Source organism: Acipenser ruthenus, chromosome 4 (genome assembly GCF_902713425.1).
Source record: "Acipenser ruthenus chromosome 4, fAciRut3.2 maternal haplotype, whole genome shotgun sequence".
Lineage (NCBI taxonomy): Eukaryota > Metazoa > Chordata > Actinopteri > Acipenseriformes > Acipenseridae > Acipenser > Acipenser ruthenus.
The window spans coordinates 5,847,520-5,864,368 of NC_081192.1; the positions used below are offsets into that span (position 1 = coordinate 5,847,520).

Here is a 16,849-nt window from a genome sequence, read left to right on the forward strand (position 1 = left end):
AACTGGATATATATACCGTGTTGTTTGCACCGGATAATAAAAAAATAAAAAAAATAAAAAAAAATAAAAAATCATATTCATACTGAATGACAAAATGTCTATAAACCAGAAGTGTCCTTGCACATTGAAAGAACAACCCAAAACAGTGGTTTCTCATTTGACTTGTTTATAGATTTCACAAGGGTAGCAAATAGGAAACGAGAAAGAGGAAGGGCACTATCAGCATTTATCAAGCAAGAACAAAAGGTTTGCTCTTGGAACATCAAACACCACGGTTACCAAAAGTAAAAAAAAAAAAAAAAAAAAAAAAAAAAAATGTACAGCTTTGCTACTAAATCAAGCATGGGCTAGTTGTATTACTTTGGCCTTCATGCTCTCTTAGAGGTGGTGGAGCCTGACACACATCTATGTACTGTACCATAATCTAACAGTCAAGATACACAGTCACAAAGGGATGGGCATGTCCGTGTGTGTGTGTGTGTGTCCGTGTGTCTGTGTGTGTGTCAGTGTGTCCGTGTGTGTGTCTGTGCCTGTGTGTGTGTCTGTGTGTCCATGTGTGTGTGTCCGTGTGTCCGTGTGTGTCCGTGTGTGCGTGTGTGTCTGTATGTTCGTGTGTGTCTGTGTGTCCGTGTGTGTCTCTGTGTGTTGTGATCCTTCCCCCATCCTTCTGTTTACCCTGTGCTCTTTCCACCTCTATTTATTACTCACAATAAATACAGGCTGTTATTCTATTTTCCCCAGTGATCTGAATCAGTCTGATTTAATCAGGACCCCTACCCAAGTGAATGCTACAATATGCTAAACAAGACTTGTTTGGAAAGTTTGATAGCATTTATTCCCTGTGATGACCCAGAAAACATAAGAAGTGGTGTGGCTGCGTTATCAATATACTAAACTGCAATGCCAGATAATTTAAGACCTTATAGTATGTGTACACCTTTATGTGTAGCACTAAAACACAAACATATTACATTACAGCAGTACGTACTGTAAATCTATTGATTTAAGTTTGTCTGTGTAATACATGTAATCAAGCAGTCATATGTAGACAAATAAATCATTGTCACTGGCTGCATGAGCAACAATGAAGGAATACAAGCACACTAAAGCTAGCTAATTGAGGCATGACCATGGCACTTCCATATTCATTCGGGGTAGATTTTTTAAAATAATATTCGTTATCAATATAAGTACCAAGTAATATATATACGGTGCAGAAAGTGACCAAAGAGACACAATCAGTACCAAGTGTTCTGATGGAAGCTGATTAGTTGAAGCTAATTGTTTATAAACTGCCTCTACATAGTAAAGGAAGTCTAAAACTGATCTGCAAGACCACAGGGTCCTTCTGCAATTTACTTTAGCTGTAAATGGTTTAAATAGCGTAGTACCCTTACTCGCTGAGTCTTTACTACAGTAAATGTTTGCTTAGCTGCCATAGTAAACCATGGCTAGTTTACTGTAGAGCATGTTATATTAAAATGTAACCAAGGTAAGGAGTCCAACTGAATGCCGTAGACAGAAGCAACCAGCTATAATTATCAGAGCTGAAAATAACTTGTTCACAATTCATTGCACAAAAGCAATGTCTTGAGGGACATTATCTTTGTTTAAACTGCCGTTTGTATTCCATGAAACCTCATAACCAAAATGATATCTTTATACCTCCAGTACACGCATAAACATTCTAGCTAACTACTGTAGTCTATTTCAGGAACACATTTTTTGAATAGGACCTGCTGCACTAATGACGTTTCACTGTTTAAATACTTATTTTGCACTGGAAACCAATTGTACTGGAACTTTGAGAGAATCAAAGAATATGTAAGAAATAACCCACGACAGGGTGTGCGGTAAGACAATTCTTACTGCATGCCCTGGGTGCGTTGTGAGGCAAAATAGCTACTTTTTTTTAGCTTTTTTAAGGTAAAAAAATAAGAAATATATTATGTATCCACTGAGAAAAAATAGTCCCCGAAGACTGTTTGATTGTAGCATATATTTTGTACTTTTTTACTTGCCATAAACATGATATTGAACATTGCCATTTATAGTAACATTTTCGAGATGAAATGACATTTGTGAATTGAAAGCAGACTGATTTCCCACATCTGCGGAAGGATTCATGGAACAGCCAAACACTGCACTGGCACTGGCACTCGAGGGAGGGGCTTCCGAGTGTGTTTTTTTTTTTTTTGTAGGAAATTATCCTACTCAGGTTTTGCGGTCTTCAAGAGAAGCTGACCAATAACTTCAGAGGCTGTTTTCACATCGATGGCTGGTAACCGGCATAATTTCCCTAGATTTTAAACCAGCACTAGATGATATGTGGACTAAACGACTTCCGTGTCAGTCTGCGCAGTGCCGCAGTCCTTCCCGTCCGCGGCGAGCACAATAACATGTTATGCCGAACCCGACCTTGTTTAAAAGCCCAACAGTTGTGTCAGAAGAGAGCAGGAGAGATTTTAATTTTGTTTTAAATATGTTTTTGAAATCGGAGGGTAGTGGCGAGATGTATCTGCTGTGTCGAATTTAAAAATGGCATACTCGCTAGTCAGTTTTATAAGGCGATATTTAGTTTAATAAGTAGATGCTGCTGCTGCTGCATATACAGTATATTACATGCTGAGTGAGACTTGTATGGTGATTTCTCAGATGGCTTTTGAATAGTGTTACTTGCCTCGAGAGTTTTCTTTGTTCTCTGACTAAATAAATACCACAGTACATTTGCCAATGTTTCTGTAATTCTTAGTGACAGAGATGAAAAAAAAAGATTGTTAAATGATTTAAATGCTGTTTCAGTTGTATGTTGACATTTTTACCTACAGAAACACTGTTTATATAATTGTTACTATTAAGGCGTAGTAATATTAATAGATCAGGTAAGTAAGTTGGTCTATGTTGTCATAGCCATGCGGTAAGACAATTATTACAGCACGGTCATGTGATCTTGTTCAGCCAATCACAGAACTTAATTTATCCAAACCATTTTATAAAAATTAGCTGTGTACCAACTGTAAAGCCACTATGAGGTCTATACCACTGATCGAAACAGTGACAGATCGCCACAGGGATATTTTATTGCTGAGAACAGTTAATCGTGCATGTAAGCCTCTAGTGCATTTCTGTCTGCACAAATATGTAAAATGTTAGAGAGGGTCCTATATAGTGGCATTTAGATCCAACATGGCCTTCAGCAGATCAACTGAACAGACTCCTATTCGAACAAATACATTGGCAACACAAAGGTTCAAACAAACTGTGTGAAATCTGATTAAGATACTGCTCAATAACATTTAAAGAACTGGAATTATACGGCCAGGTGTTTATTAATAAATCAATCAATCTCTGACTGCCCCACTGTCTTCAGGAAACAGAAAGGAAAAGTAATAGCTCACGGTAGAGAACAGTTAAGCCCATCCTTTCTCATGAATGTAAGTATATCCCTTGTGGTTCACACTGGGCGTTGCCTTGATAACACTGAGTCAAAAAGAAACAAGAATACAAATAATATATTTGTTTTTCTTCATTGTTTTCTTGTTTTTAAAGTGTGTACAATTAGAGATGCGCTAAATGACTGCCAACAATCTGCACGGTAATTATTTCTCTACACTACAGAACAATGTTACAGTGGTATGTAAGATTCCTCCAGCAGCAGCAGCAGCAGCTCAGTACAGAAAGGGGTCAGAAATGCACCCTGGGCACCACGGATTCAACAGTAGGTGGATCAGATTCTATTGCAGCTGAGTTTTCCACCTTGTACAGCTCAAAGCACACAGGGAGAAACAAAATCAATAACAATGACTAGTCTTCTTGAGTTTCAATTGTTCCTTGAAATCAGCACATATTTAATGTAAACTGACCAGACATAAAAACACTTTCGATTAGCAGATAAAAGGCACCCTGCCAGTAGTACAGATCACAAAAAAATAAATACAAAAATTTCTAGAGAATGGAGATTATTTCATAGAAGTATGTTAGTGACATACACCTACTACAGCTATAATTAGAAAGCTACACCCATGCAATCACTATAACCTTCCCCATATAAAAAGTGGGACATGTTATTCCTCATACTTCCACATTCTAAGGTATGACAAAAGTTTGTGAATTATTCTCCTGTTTTCAGGGATACCAATCTAAAAGTAACATTATAAACAGCAGAATCATTTCCAGACATGCATCATTTCCAGACATGCATCACCCCCTCTACAGATCGACCAGTGAATGTCCCCCAACCCTTACTGCATGTTGCTAAAAATAAAGGTTGCAGCAGTACAATAAACAAAGTGTAAGGTTAGAGACAATCTCATGAAATGGAGGTAGTGATCTATGAAGACAGCACTCTATGAAGGCTAAAGATGCAGAAATTAAGATTTGGCGAGTCTGCCTTCAAGTAAAATAATAAAACACCCTATAGAAATCATCACTGTCACATAATGCTTTTCACACAGTATTTATAGGGATCTGACATGCAGTTTCTAAATGCTTTATGCAATGCAAACTATACTTTCTGTCATCTATATTGTCATGTAATTTACTTTGGTTTAAATTATTATTTTTTTTTTAACTGTCCCTTTCTTTTGAGTTCAGGAGCTGCTCTTGCCTGTCATAGCCATTGCAATTACCTTCCATTTCCAAGTTCAAGAGAGAAGGATAAATCCCTTTGCTTTTCAAAATAAAGTTCTATTTACCATCACTGCAGAACTCTCTGGCAGCTGTAGGTGAGGTGGTGTAAGAGGGTGAAGTGCGACAAAGCCAAACAGAGATGAGCTGAAATGAATCTGAACTGACCTAAATACATGGAACTGTTACAATTCAGGCATATCTTATCCCGTAAGCTGGGGGTGTGTTCTGCAAGGAAGGTCATGTTGAATGAAGCTGTTGTACACTGTGTACAGTGGGAGTGAGATGGCAGTTTTCAGTACAGTCAGTTATATACACTTCTGCTTTCATAGTCCTTTCTGTGAACTGTGAAAAGTGGAAAGTGGTACACATGTCAACATGTTCACTGGAAGCATGACCATTCTGACAGCAGAACAAACAGCATGAACAAAACTTTCTGTTATCAATCTTTCTCCATGAACACATACTGTAGGTTAAACAAATCTTGATTTGCCAGTCAGCTTTTAGTGAGCATTGCACTTGGTTGGTCATTTCATCTGGAGGGTATAATTGTCCCCACCCCTTCAATGGTTTATTCCCTGTCATTATCCAACCAGCTGCTTCCTTGATTGACTGAAATCCTTTATTATCCAACCAGCTGCTTCCTTGATTGACTGACATCCTTCATTATACAACCAGCTGCTTCCTTGATTGAATGACATCCTTCAGTCAGTCACATGCTTTGACCCAAAATATACTTCTCTGGGGAAAAGGACCAGGAAGTGCAAATGTCCCACATTAGAGACGGAGAACATTAACCTAAAGTAGTACCAGATATCTACTGTAGATGTAAGGTGACCATATGGCTCTGTGTTCAGCGGGACAGTTTGGGATAGTTCCGTTTTTTTCAACTCGCAACCACAAATGCATTCTGGTACATTTTACCATTCTTACCTTTAAGAGAATCAGGACTATGCTTACCAGAATGCATTGGGTAGCGAGTTGAAAAGCCTGAACTATCCCAAACTGTCCCGCTGAACACAGAGTCATATGGTCACCTTATGTAGATGTGTATCACTTCCTCCACCCTCACCTGCCTTTTAAGACTTGTACCGTACAACAGTAGCCAAAGCGTCACAGTTGTAACCGCTGATGTGAGAATGCATTACTTTTACTGGTTCTCATGTATGTTTTCCTCTGTCATTATCTTTGCCATGCTTTTAGTGAGTGCTACACTTGGTTGACCATTCATTTGGAGGATGTAATTGTCCCCACTCCTTCAATATCTTCTTCCCTGTCATTATCCAGCCAGCTTCTTCCTCTACTAACTGACATGGTTTGACCTAGAATGCAGTTCATTACTGTACAACAGCAGCCGATAGGAGTTATAATCACTGATGTTAGGATACATTATTTATACTTGCAATGCAAAGGAAAATGTTTTACAAAAACATGCTTATTAGGCTACTATACCTTCTGTTGTAAAAATGACTTTATGCACAGCTATGGCCAAAATGTTTTGCATCACCCTATAGAATTAACACATTTGTCTTCATAAAGTCGATTGAAACCTGCTGAATAATGTTACTTTAACATATTGAATTACATACCGCTTTGAAGTTTTCCATATACTTAATGAAAAACTGACAATTTAAAATGTGACTTTTCGAAATCTAACATGAAATACTGTACTACTATTACGGCTTCGGGTAGATGTTTGCAATACCATTTTGTATAAATCTCAATTATGTTCATATAGTTGTTTTTTTTTTTTAATTCTGTCTCAATCCTAAAATTCTAGGTGATGCAAAACGTTTGGCCAGAGCTGTATGTCTTGTACTGCACGTATGAAACATTGAGGAAAAGACAAATAAAACACAAGAGAGATGACATTTTGAGTAGGATTCGTTGAAAGATTACAGAGCGTGTTTTATGCAAGATTGTGACAGGACAGTGTCACTGGCAAGCTGTTTCAACCAAAAAGGAAGACTCAAGGAAGCTGCAGGTTTAAACGCGCTAATGCGCTCTTTAACAAATAGAGGCAGAACAGACACAGACAAAACACATTAACAAAACAAACGGCACAAGGGCCAAAACAAAAGGGTATACAAAACACTCAAGAACATAAACAAACACGGCCACAGACATAACTACAGCACAACACGGAACACAGAACACAGACCTTCACCTTCACCTTCATTTACCTTCACCATTTCTAACTAACGTTATCACCCTATTTATACACCTGTAGCTGGAGCCAGAATTATTTAATCACTTATTCAAGCCATATTCCAGCCCCACGTGTTTGACGGCGAGAAATTTGAATCCCTCCCTGCCAACCCAATATTCCCCTCACCAACACATACATGCGTGCCTCGGCACAGCTTTCATCCTGCCACAAAGATCCAGAATTACAAAGACACTTGGTTACCTCCTCGGCAACAGAACTCCATTACTGAATATACTTGGTATCCCTGGAGAAAAAGGAAAGACATCACCAATCAATGTACCTAACTGCCAGGCAGGCAGTTCTATATCAGCTAAATGTGTCAAAACAAAATGAAAGTCAGTTCGGGGTTTAATTTAGTTTTGATTATCGTAAATCTGTGGCATGCCAATAAGCAAACTGCATTAAGCAACAACATTTCATTCTGAATGTAATAAATCACCTTCCAACATCAGCCCTTATTGTTGAAATATAAAACACACAATGCAGTACACTGTCAAATTACAAGCTGATGCATTTAGTAGGACTGGGCTGCAATGAAACAATAATTTAAACAAGCCAAAAGTAACTGGACTATATTTCAAAACAGCATACATTTTAGCAATGAAAGACAAACACAAAGTTCTGTATGGAGAAGTAAATATGAAGTATTCATTCACAAAATATATATACCAGATACTCAGATGTTTACTTATTGTAAACAGTAAACAAATAAAACAATCCAAAAACTATTTTTAAGTCTGTGTAGGTGAGGAGACATCTCCTGTCTCCAAAGTGTGTGCTGTACTTTAGTAAATACTGTCACAGATGTATATACTGTATGTATACATGGATATATGTATACTTGTTTTGTTTGCATGACATTTTATCTGCAGCCCTTAAATGCTGCAGCGGTCTGCTAAACCGCCTTGAGTTTTACAAGTAACTTTCCATAAAGCCCCCACAACCACATTTATACACTGGTTAGCTCTAGCATTCATTACCTACAGTAGCTGTGAACTGTGATATGCACACGTTGAACACACTGTTTGTCTAACGTTCCTTTCACTGCAGAACTCTCCTCTGGGATGACATTTTGCTTGTTGTAAAAGCATTCTATCAGAATGAAGGTGACTTTACTAGGACCTAGGGCAGTGACATAGCCACGGTGGTATACAACAGTAGTCAATATGTGACAGACAGTACAATGCAGTGTAACACTGAAAGATGTGTGCACTCAGTAATCGATTAGAATGTGTCTGTCTGGCTCACTGTATCTGCTGTTGTAGGAAATAGTTTGTGTAATCTCTTATGACATCACCTTAGGAATGCTTTAGTCATTTAGTACCAATAAAACTTCACCCAGCAGAGCAGTATGAGGGTGTGAAATTATTAAAATCTGTCAAAACTAAATGGATGGTCCTCATCAGTAAAGAATTTTTTTTTTTTTTTTTTAACTGTTCTTGTCACTGTTCAGACTAAGTTCATACTGATGTTATTGCTTTAACTTTATCTTCTACATTTATCTTATCCTACTTTATCCTACATTGCTAACAGACAAAGTTAAAAGCCATGAAATGTGCACAGTATTTACCACCTCCACGGCAACCATGTTTTGACCTTCATCCCTGAAACCCAAAGCCATAAAGCTTAAGCCCCAAGTCTGCTTGTATAAACGCCACCGCATCAACTGTGAATCAAACTTAACAATGAACTTAACAATCCGCGGAAGTGCCGGCTTTTTCATTCTGACTGGAAGTAATGAACGCTCAGTTCACATCTACTGGGACAGCAAATACTAAACAAAGTCACAATTTGTCCAAATTTATTTCATTATCAATCAAAACCAGCCTTTGGCTCGAGGCAGATGACTCCAGTCACAGTCAACACCACACGGTGGCGCCTTCATCAACAGGCACTATCGTATAAGTGTACCATACTTGTGAATTAAATTAAATGCTATAGTGAATCCAGGCATGGTTATTAGGGCAGTCATTGTGCATTTATACCCATGACAGCAATGTATGCAGGCTGATCGAAGCCACATACAGGTGACTGAACACAAGTGTCCCAGGTGGTTCAGTAACCCCGTCAGGAAAACATTCAACAGGTTTACTTTTGTTCTTGAATATCCAGCTGTAAGGGGATAAAACGGTAGCTGCTTGTCCAATACAGCAGCAACACACGATTTTGCTTTCCACTTCTCACAAGTTTAACTTAAAAAAAGAAGGATAAATTAAAACTGTAGGCTCATATTCCATCACCTAAGATATCTGTGTTTTTAGAAGGTTTTTTATTTTTTATTTTTAGCACTGGGCCTGTTTTACACACAGTTACATCTGTGCTCAGGGTCAGTTAACTCTTCAAAACACTGTATACAATACCAATAATCCCCCAAATGAGTGAACAAATAAACTGGCAAAATTAACAAATGATGCTTAACTGTAATAACTGAGATTTTGTCACCAATAATATCTTTGCTCAAAAAGCATCATCAAATTTGCCTGGACAGTTTTTACCACCATCAATTTTTTTTGGTTTCAAAAGTGGGTGTAACTGAAGTAATACTTAAGCAATAGCAGTTTAGTATGTAATCCAGTTGTTATGAAATCAGCTTTCTTTGAGCTCAATCGCTGTGCGGTCGGGCTGTTCAAAGGTTCGAAGGTTGGAAGGTTCGTTCGTTGGCCACGAATTAGATGGTAGTTCTAAGCCTTAAAGGTTTGTCAGGCGTCATGCACACACTGTATGTTCATTTTTTCTTTTTTTTCTGAGCATAGTATAGTATCCAAACGGGGGGGTACCTATAGCGGTTGTATTGCTTCAGTAAAATATTTACTGAATACCTAGTGTATAAGACACTGCAAGAGAAGTGACATGGTTCAATATGTTTGAACCATACAAAATATACGCTAACACTAATAATTTTAATTTAAAAAAAAAAAAACTGAGCACCGCTATGGTCATATACCGAGCTGCTGTACCCTGCTGCTGCAAGCAGAACACCTCTGTGCATCTCAATTGCTTTCTTCTGCATAAATACGTTGAATTATTAAAAAGCCTTTTCTCACACAAAAAATAATTACAAACCATGCCCTGGAGAACACTTCAAAAGTGATTCATCATTTTGGTTTAATTAATGGGCTCATCACAGAGATTTTGAGGCAGAAATAATTACTGTGTCTTGCAGTGGCATTAAGACATTTACATTTTGGAAACATTTGCAGGCTTGTTGCTGTTAAAATGAAGCTGGGTTGGGTCACAACAGTCTTGCTTACTGTAAATGATGGTCACTGTTGGCTGTATGGGTTTTGCAATAACCTGTTAAACAAGCATTGAAATGGGGAACAAACAGGTTTTCTCAATATCGCAGAGCAAGAATTTGCCATAAAACCAGTGCTGGGTACTGTAGCCCCTTTGTGTACTTTTGAGTGTGTGACAAAGGAACCCCTGACTGTTAAACAAATACAGTAGGAGGATGACTGTGTCCCACCCCACCCCACTCCACCCCACTCAACTCCACCCCACCCCACCCGATCCCACAAAGCTGCTTTTAGCATTGAACAAAGTTTGTTAAAATTGAGAGAATGTGGTCAGACACAAATTGAATAACAGGTTGCCAATTTGAGTCTGATCACTTCTATACGTATAGATGAGAACTAGACTTGGTGCAAGGTGTTGAATTTCTTGTAAGGATTGGAGCCCCTTCAATATACTGCCAGCTCAGGGGCAGCAGGGGGTCACCAATGCTTGTTTCTTAAAGTAATGGTCCTCTTTAGCTATAGTTTAGCTTGCTTGTTGTATAGTAACTAGGTTGTACCAGTAATAGGTCTCTGCATTGTTAGTGGTTAGTGAAAAAGCCCTTGTATGGCCTTTTAACTTAAGAGATTCTAGTGCTGCTTTTGGCTACACTATGTATGAAAGCCTGAACCGTGTTGGTTCCCTATGTGAAGCTTTGTAAATACAACTTGGGCACCTGGGCTCTGTTTTGCAACCACACCCTTTTCCAAGGTAAACAACGGTTAATTCAGCTATTTAGTAAATGATCATTTGTAGAATTACAGTAGTAGTATATTCTTGAATTATCAACTACAGTAATAGTTGGATTCTCATGAAACGTTTACAAAACAGTGCAACATTTTCTCACATGAACTCAAGCAGCAGCATTCAAAACGCTCTACTGAGCAAGCAGCAAGGCTGTGTTGCTATAGTAACATGTGAATATTCTGAGGCAAAGCAGGTTCTTTCTCTAGGAGCATGGATTTCGATTACTCTATGCAGGGAGAGGGAAAGCAACGTCAATAGTAACAGCTGTTACTGTATCAGTGTTGTGTGACTCGATCTTAAGGTAATTAAAATAAAGACAAACACTCGATTTGTAGATTCATCATTAACCAAGTTTTAACCAAGGTAAGCAACTGCTACTAGGACATTCACATTCTAACTGTCAGTTACAGAATGCTGTTTATAATCTTAAATACGCTTTTTTTTTTTTTTTTCACAAACCCCATAACTATTATGTCTACAGCGAGCAAATTCAGCACCAGGTCACATGCTAAACAAGCCAATCTCTGATGTGCAATTATAAATGGTCTAGTTCATACTCTGTATTCAGTGGGCTTTGCAACAGTAGATGCCCTACAATAAATGACACAAACTTTTCCAACCCAAGTAAACTGCACTAGATTAAAACACTACCAAATTTCTTTTTAATTATCATTAAAGGGATTTTTTATTACAAAAAAAACAAGAAATTTCAGGCTTGAGGTCCATATGGTTTATGCACAATATTGGGGCTCCAACAGAATCCCAGAATACAGCTTTGCACTAAATTTAAAAGTGTTTGGCCTGTTCAGATAATTATACATTATATGGTGCAGTGGTTGAAAAACAGTATTGTAAAAGTATAAGTCCAGTTTACATACAAATAGTTAAATATAATTTCTGCAAAAATGTCATTGTACTTTTAGTACTTTAACCTGAAATAATCTGATTACAACTCAAAAAGGCTTTGCATTCCTGGTCAGATCAAGCTGGAATGGAATGCGGTTGTTTCTTCCTATTTAGGTTACTATTTATTTTGTGCTGTGTAGAGAAAGCAGAACATTTCTGCCTGTGAACCCTGTCTAAAAAACTCTCATCTCATTAATCTGGGGCTGGCTCTGGTTCCGTCTGTAGTCTTAAAGGGATTTGAAATCCCACCCCTACTATCAAAGACCGCAAACTTTTAAATCTCTGAGGTAATTACCTTTTCCAGAAGTGAAAGTATGTCCAACTTTTTTCAATTGTAAGCACAACTCGCTTTTGCCTTCCTGTAGCCATTTTGCATTAGCGCTGTACAGTGGGTGCTATTTGTCCCTTTTTTTATCTTTTTTAAACCATATAATTTTGGGCAAAGTTACATTTAAAAAAACCCACAACAAAAAAAACGAATAGGTTCCTGTTTTTTTGTTGTTGTTCAAATTAACCTTTAAGAAACACACTATTCTAAAAACATTATACTATCCGAAAATGTGTTTAATATGTATATAGGTATATCTCCACTAGCAACTTTAATTACAAACATAAATATAAACATTTAAATATATACTCTGATGTGTACATGTTTTTTTTGTTTTTTTTACTTTGTAGTTTTGTCTTTGCGATGTTAAAACGTTATTTGCTTATTTAGGATGTATTTGCTTGAGAATACTAACCAGGGCTGTCAGTATTAGAATGTAATATAAAGACTGTGTGTGTGTGTGTGTGTGTGTATGTGTGTGTGTGTGTGTGTGTGTGTGTGTGTGTGTGTAGATATGATTTAAACGTTCATAAAAATGTACCAAAAGCACATCCCTATTATATTGTTAAGCCTTAAAAACAGCATCTTAAGAAGCATGTGGGAGGGAACATCTGCCGATCTGTTTCATGATAAACAACTTTCATATCATATTGAGCATTTTAAACCGCAGTTACACAAACACACAGAACATGCAGCTCTAAGCCACAGGCAGTACTTGTGTTTTCATACCAAATTGTTTCAGATCACTGGCTTAACAGCAACAGAGAACAATAATGTCTTCCCAAAAGGGTAAATTATTCTAATTCATAGTATAGCATCTGAAATGCATTTCATGCATTTCTGTAACACCACAGCTCCCAACTAAATGACCATTAAATTCATAATTATTGTAAAGTTGGCATGCCCAAAACTTGTAAGACTTGTAATTTCTACTGTACATGCCTTAGTTTGTACAGTATGTGTATGGACATTGGACACTCATAACAGTAAATACATTGGTCAGTGACACTGATTATCACATCTGACTGTTAACCAAATCAATTAGCCTGCAACCTTTCTTCCAATATTTATTAAAATATGAAAACATTACCAAAAGATACCAGTATAACAAACTAAATAACTAAATCAATGTACCTAGAGTAAGGCCTGATTTAATTATTTAAAAAGGTCCTTAAAAAGGCAAAACATTTTCAACACTTCAATGCCACATTTGGATTAAAAAAAAAAAAAAAAATGCAACTTGTGGTAAATCCAGTCAGAAAATGCAGATGCTAGCAAACAGGGAAGAAAGTAGAAAAAAAAAAACAGAACTGTTGGGGCTAAAACTACAGGCCTAACTATTTAGACACTGGAAGTTTGGGGGACTGGTGCAAACCTTAAATTGAAACCAGGCCTCCGCTTTATTTAGTGGTTTATTAGTATTTAACAGTTTAGAGCCTGCCATTGATCTTGGATTTCCAAAGGCAAAAGCCGGAATGAATCTGGAGGTATACAGTAAATCAAAACAAAGCATCAATAATAGAAAGGAGTTTCAGGGAAATCTGTCTTCAGTGTGCATCTTCTGAAGAGACCACCTACTGTTGTGTGCTTGCAATTTAAAAGCACCTATCTGCAAGGGGATTAAACAGAGATCAAAAACTGTGAGCGACATTAAATAAATCAATTGCTTAATCTGCGTTCCTACAAATTACAGTCATGTAAAGGACAGAAAGAGGAGTAACTTCTTTATCTTGGCAGTCACTCAGCTGGCACAGGGCTTAACCTACAAATGTGTCATTGAATACTGGAGACGCTCCATCGCCTGCCTGCAACTGCACTGCTCTACACACGATAGCTTCACTGCTGTCATCCAGCCCCAAGATCTCCAAAACTAAAACTGAAACCCATCTGTGGTTTGTACATTAATCATTTAAACTACACACTGCAGAAATGTATCATTGTGACTAACAGAATGATTTTTTGTTTCCATAAATCATTGCTCCATCAGTGACTATACATCTCACACCGATGTTGGTATAAATTATATATAAAACAAAAGAAAATTGCCTGCTTCAGGCTGCTTTTAAATTATACAATGTTTCACACAAACAGGACATTCTGTCTGCTAAGAAATAAATAATAATAATAATAATAATTTACTGTAGGCCCTTTGCAGGGAAAAAAAAAATCTCTATTTTATATATGTTTCTTTAGTATTTCTACAGCTATTGCAAAAAGTGTTGCATCACCCTATAGAATGAGCAAATTTTGCTTCATTAAGTCGAATGAAACCTGCTGATTAATGTTACAGTAGCATACTGAATTACATACTGCTTTGTAGTTTTCCATATATTTAAATTGAAAAATAAACACATAAACTTAACATTCTTGATGAATAGTGTCCTTCGATTTGGCAAGTGTATGACCACAAAAAATGGCAAAAAAACATTCTACTCCGTATTCTTGAAAACTGGTATTTTTGTGCTGCTTACTGGATGTCACAAAAGGCAGACACATTATCAGGTACAGCTTGAATCACCTGTCTGCCAATAATAGCACCGTTTAAACAGTCTTTACAAGACAGGCTTACCAACCATTAAAATGACAAGTAGTCTGGCAAAAAAAACTCCTGTAAAAGCACTTAAGCACAAAGCAAAACTAGTATAATCGATGAACAAAAAACAAACTCTCAGGGTTCATTTGAAGTCAACAAACTCTTTTGGGATTGTATGTTACAGCATCACCCAAATCCCTTGGTTCAATTACTGGAAAGTATTTCAAGCCCTGCAGTCCATTATGTGAAGTATTTAAAATATTTAAAACAGGTCATCCCTTCTGAGATTAAATTTTAAAAAAACACATCCCTCATGCTGGCAACAACAGCAAATATGGTTAACAAATTGCAAAGAACCACAATAATCCCTCACAATGAAGGATTGACAGATTTAAGAACAACTACCAGCACATTTCAGGGGTACTTTACAGGAACCCTTGCATGTACTGTACACAGAACTTTGGAGAATTAGTTGACTTGCTTCTTGGATTCACCACAATTGCATTCTCCTTGGATCTAGGGCTCCTCCAAGCTTTGTCCTTGTGACGGGGGACTGCCCCGTCTTTATGAACGTGGTTGGGACTGGCAGGGAGGGGGTTAAAATTCCTCCCTGCCAGGAAAATATGTGAGAATGTGGCTGGAGCCCTAATTGAATAATCAGCAATTATTGATTAATTGGGCTCCAGCCACAGGGGATAAAAGCCAGGGGAGAGGCCCTGGCTAAGAGAGAGTTCTAGAAGAGGAGAAGTGTTTTTGTGTGTGCTGTTTTTGTAAGTTTTTGGTAAACCAGTGAAGGCAATGCCCAGCCTGGAAGCCGTATTTTTGTAAGTTTTGTTTTGTGTTGATTGTTTCTGTTTAAAATCTTTTTGTTTGGCCCTTGTGCCTGTTTATTTTGTATTTTTGTTTATTAAAAACTTTATTTTTGAACTTTATACTGTCTCTGAGTCTCAAACCTCTACCAATCCTGTCACAGTCCTGTTATTACAGACGCTCACAAAACTACTTCCGCTGAATAGCTTTTTGCATACTGCTATTAATGTACTTCACAGTAAAAAACATATTCCACATTCAGTTTTCCAGAACATCCCTCGTCTTGTCAAACTATTGTTTATGCCTGTGGCAAGCAACCTTTTTTTCACATATACAATGAAAGACTTCATATGAATTTCTGAGGTAGTGGAACGCATTGCAGTTAAATCCAAAATATGGGAGACAACTCAGGAGCGAACTGGTTCTCTAGCTGTTATCCAGACTAATAGGCAGGTAAGTCTCCTTATAACTTTTGATTTATGTTACCATATTAAAATGCTTAAGGTATGCTGATATGAACCGTCTACATGCAGCACAGTGTGCGATGAGCTTCTGAAAATGCCAGGGGTTCACAACCAGTGTGGCTATGAACCCAAGTAAAAGCTATGGCATTGCTGAACTGTGTCACCTCGTCTCTCATGACCAAACACTCCGATACCTTTTTAAGGGTTGGCCACAACCACATGTCAGAGGGCAATACAGTAGTCTCATATCAGAAGACAGAAATCTCACACTGCAGAAATACAGTCCCTTGTTGTTAAGTGTAGGCAACAGCCTTTCATCCAAGGACAACAGTCAGATGTTGCAAAGTCTTCCATCAAAGGGAAACTGGGTCACAACATAGGGCAAAAGTCTCACTGGAATGCAAAATCTTTACACAAAGTGGCCATACCATTAAAACTAAAGCAACCTGCTCCTCAAAGAAATGCCTCTCATAACTGATGGACAGGTTTGAACAAGAATGCAAGTGCACAAGAGAAGCAGTTTATGCAGATTTTCTGCAAGCAATGAAAAGAATATTTAGCTTACTGAGCTTTATCATTTTCATGGAGTAAATTAAAATGCATACTTTCAATGTATTTAATGCTAATAGCATAGCTGCATATTCCAACCGTTAAAACATAATTCTTCACACTGTATCTACTGTCAAAAAATGGAAGTGTGACTTACAGACAAGCCCCTCCTTTTTTCCCCATATTACGCTGCTCTCAATAACTTATATTGAAGAATATTCCAAGCAGGTTTTATAACAGTTGGTAAAAGGTTCTGTAGATATATTTAAAACTCTAAAGTTGAGTGATATATGTGCTCCACTATATATAATATATATATACATATACAGTGCTCCCTCGCTACAACGTGGGTCTCGGGAGACACACAATATGAGCGTTATAAATGAAGAGTGTTATAAATGGGG

At 37.5% G+C, this 16,849-nt stretch overlaps 1 protein-coding gene across 3 annotated transcripts in view; it reads right to left on the bottom strand.

The window, feature by feature from the left end:
- The window catches only part of LOC117400330 (inactive phospholipase C-like protein 2), a 92,459-nt gene that overhangs the window by 43,875 nt on the left and 31,735 nt on the right, over window positions 1-16,849 (bottom strand). Inside the window, exon 1 of one of the 3 annotated variants that reach the window (XM_034920608.2) lies at window positions 4,695-4,780. The exons of 1 other annotated variant lie outside the window; for it this stretch is intronic. In XM_034920608.2, coding sequence (XP_034776499.2) covers window positions 4,695-4,697 — 3 coding nt within the window. In that variant the 5' untranslated portion in view covers window positions 4,698-4,780. Of the gene's footprint in view, window positions 1-4,628; window positions 4,781-16,849 lie in introns of those variants that run through there. One more of the 3 variants, XM_059021585.1, reaches the window with a different exon arrangement.